This window comes from Argopecten irradians, chromosome 10 (assembly GCF_041381155.1).
Source record: "Argopecten irradians isolate NY chromosome 10, Ai_NY, whole genome shotgun sequence".
Lineage (NCBI taxonomy): Eukaryota > Metazoa > Mollusca > Bivalvia > Pectinida > Pectinidae > Argopecten > Argopecten irradians.
In genome coordinates, this window is record NC_091143.1 from 3,771,284 (window position 1) to 3,774,114 (window position 2,831).

A 2,831-nucleotide genomic window follows, 5' to 3' on the forward strand; every position below is an offset into this window, starting at 1 on the left:
TCAAGTAGACGTTGAATATTGCCGACTGAACAGGATAGCAGTAGCGTATCATCAGCTAGAAAAACTGACGGTATGTGGATATCATGGATGTGTAGACCTAGCAATGAGGAATCAAGATTTGAGATTAGTTCATCAATCATTATCAGAAACATCCAAGATGACAGAGTCCTACCTTGACCGACGCCTTGCATGACCTTGTACGGCTCTCCTCTTTTACCCTCGTATAGGACACAGGCCGAAAACGTCTTCGAACGAATTCTGAAGCAACTGCAAGATTTTTCCGTTGAAACCTAGATGGTAAAGTTTATAGAGCAGACCGTTGACCCATACGCTGTTGAACGCTTTAGCGTTGTCTAGGAATGCCGCAAAAACAGTTGTGCTGATTTCAAAGTGATGGAAAACGGCTTCTCTCACGGTAAACGCTGCAGTGATACTACCACAGTTCGAACGGAATCCTTGTTGCAGTCTATGCGGGAAATGTATTCTGTCACAAACCACAGAAATTCTTTTGAAGAGAACTTTTTCGAGAAGCTTCTGAAGAACAGGAGTCAGGGTAATATCCCTATAATTATTCATATCAACCCTGGATTTTTTTCCACCCTTGAATAGAGTGATAACAATTCCATGCTTGAAAGACGGCGGATAACTTTCAAACTGCACTATTAAGTTGAATAACTCCGTTATGCGTTGTAATAGTAACGTTCCACCATAGCGTAAATGTTTCTACTATCAGGTGATCATGGCCGCCGGCTTTACCATTTTTCATTTCTTTAAGGGCTGACGAAACCTCCTTTGTAACGATGTACTCCCGACATACTGTATTTGCATTCGTATAGGAATCTGTACGCATGCGGGTTACTTCCGACTCTATGTAAAGTTTGTGAGTTTCATCGAAAATAGGTTTAGTCGAGAATTGCGCGAGCTCACTGTAATGTGCTGTCCATGCAGCTCGATTAATGTCCGGATCACGAGAAATTTCACCATTTACTTTAATTTCTGAAGTCTCTCGTCTCGTTATTTTTCGCGCACGAACAGCACGGTAAAATGTACCCGAGTCAATTTCTGCAGCTTGTTGTAAGCTCTGAAATTCGGACTGTTCATATTCATGGCGTGCTTGATCAAGTTCCCGCCTAAAGTCTCGTTTACAACGCTTGTAGTCACGATAAGACTGAAATTGGGATCCACGTGGGCGACCATCTTGTATCCACACTACTCGTCTTTCCCGCATTGTTTTGTGAAATGCTTTTACTTGGCCAGCGTTCCAGTAAGGTTTTAAGTAGGGCCGATATTTCTTAGAAGGTAGTGTGTCCTTTGAAGCAGTGCGTGTGGCTTCTACGATATTATTAACTAAGCATTGAAGATGATCAACACTAGCAGTGTCTGTATTTCGCGGAAAGGGTTCACGTAATAAGGCAGAGACTTGTGACGAATATCTTGTTAGTTGAGCAGCTGAACATTTTTTCCAGTTTACGGCGTATGGGTTACCTGCGTGTTCACGCACGAGAAGAGGTGTACGATAGCGAATGCGTATAAGCAAATGGTCGGATACATTAAGGTAATTATCGTCAAGAGTTGAGCATTCTTCAACACAGTCCACTCTTCGTGATTCAATGAACATGTGATCTATGAGTGACCCATTACCAGTTTTTGACACAAATGTTGACGTTCCACCGTTGGCCCAAGCTTGAGAGTTTATCGATACGAGGTCCTTGTCAACGATGAAAGGTTCTAAAATCTCACCTCTATCGTTTGGTCTCAGATGATTTTTACTTCCAAACTGTTTACTTATCTGTGCGTTGAAATCTCCAGCAATTATTACGTGTCCGTATTGTGAGTATTTATCGAGTAAGTCCGAGATGTGTTCAAGTGTTTCTTTATATACACCAATTGACACATTGGTGGACGGCATTAGGGTTCCGATAACAAAGACATGTGATCTGTTTTCCAATTGCAATGAACAGCAAATGACTCTATCATTACACTCGCTCTCGATAGGGCATACGTTTATCTCTTTACGCCATAGTATAGCCAGTCCGCCGAATCCTCTGTTACAGACTCTGCGTTCTGGCTCTAATGAGATCCTAGTATTACTTAAACCGTAAGATTTAAAATTTGAGTCAATACTTTGCAAAAAGTTCATTTGTTCCGGCAAGAGCCAATGCTCCGTCACAACAGCAATGTCAGTCTCTTTGAGAAGTTCAGAGAGCAGCGGGGTGCCGTACATGATTCCACGGATGTTCCAGCATACCAACGTGAATATGCAATAAAGGAGCGTCGGGTATTTACACACATATGGAGGCTTCATTGTCATGACGATCGGTGGGAACGCGACGTACCATCAAAACGGTTTCGATATTCCCATTCCCGAACGAGAACATCTTCAGGCCAGAATGTGGGGTCAGTAGCCGTTACAAAGTCACATTCGCGGACGTTTAATCTGGCTGTGTAGGTTGGTTCATCTCCACCCCAGTACTTGATTATTTGCATGAATGTCACCTTCACATCCCCTCTAGCAGCGAAGTCAACGATTGAGCTTATGACGTCCTCCTCGGGAGCGTTAGCGGTAATTCTTGACATCACAAGTTTCCTTGTACGTTGTTTGCGTCTTACACCACGAAACTCATATGTAGACACTCGCTGTTCAGTATTACGATTCTCTGTGCCAAGCTGTTGTTGCGTGTTGTAGCCGTGAAATGTCACGTTACGTGCAAGTTGATTTCCAGTGCTCGCGGTGACACCATTCAATGTCACAGATAAAACATTCGAACTGTTTGTGCGACGAGCAACGTTTGCATATGTATCACGGACAGTTTCAGTATGATTCAAGCTGC

At 43.1% G+C, this 2,831-nt stretch overlaps 1 protein-coding gene across 1 annotated transcript; it reads right to left on the reverse strand.

Moving 5' to 3' along the window:
- Positions 1 to 649: 649 nt before the first annotated feature.
- Positions 650 to 2,311, reverse strand: LOC138334046 (uncharacterized). The gene has a single exon (XM_069282762.1). The coding sequence runs from the start codon at positions 2,309 to 2,311 to the stop codon at positions 650 to 652; it is 1,662 nt and encodes a 553-aa protein (XP_069138863.1).
- Between the last annotated feature and the right edge of the window lie 520 nt (positions 2,312 to 2,831).

Coding starts and splice junctions, on each gene's coding strand:
- LOC138334046 (XM_069282762.1), bottom strand. CDS start 2,311: ATGACAATGAAGCCTCCATATGTGTGTAAATACCCGACGCTCCTTTAT.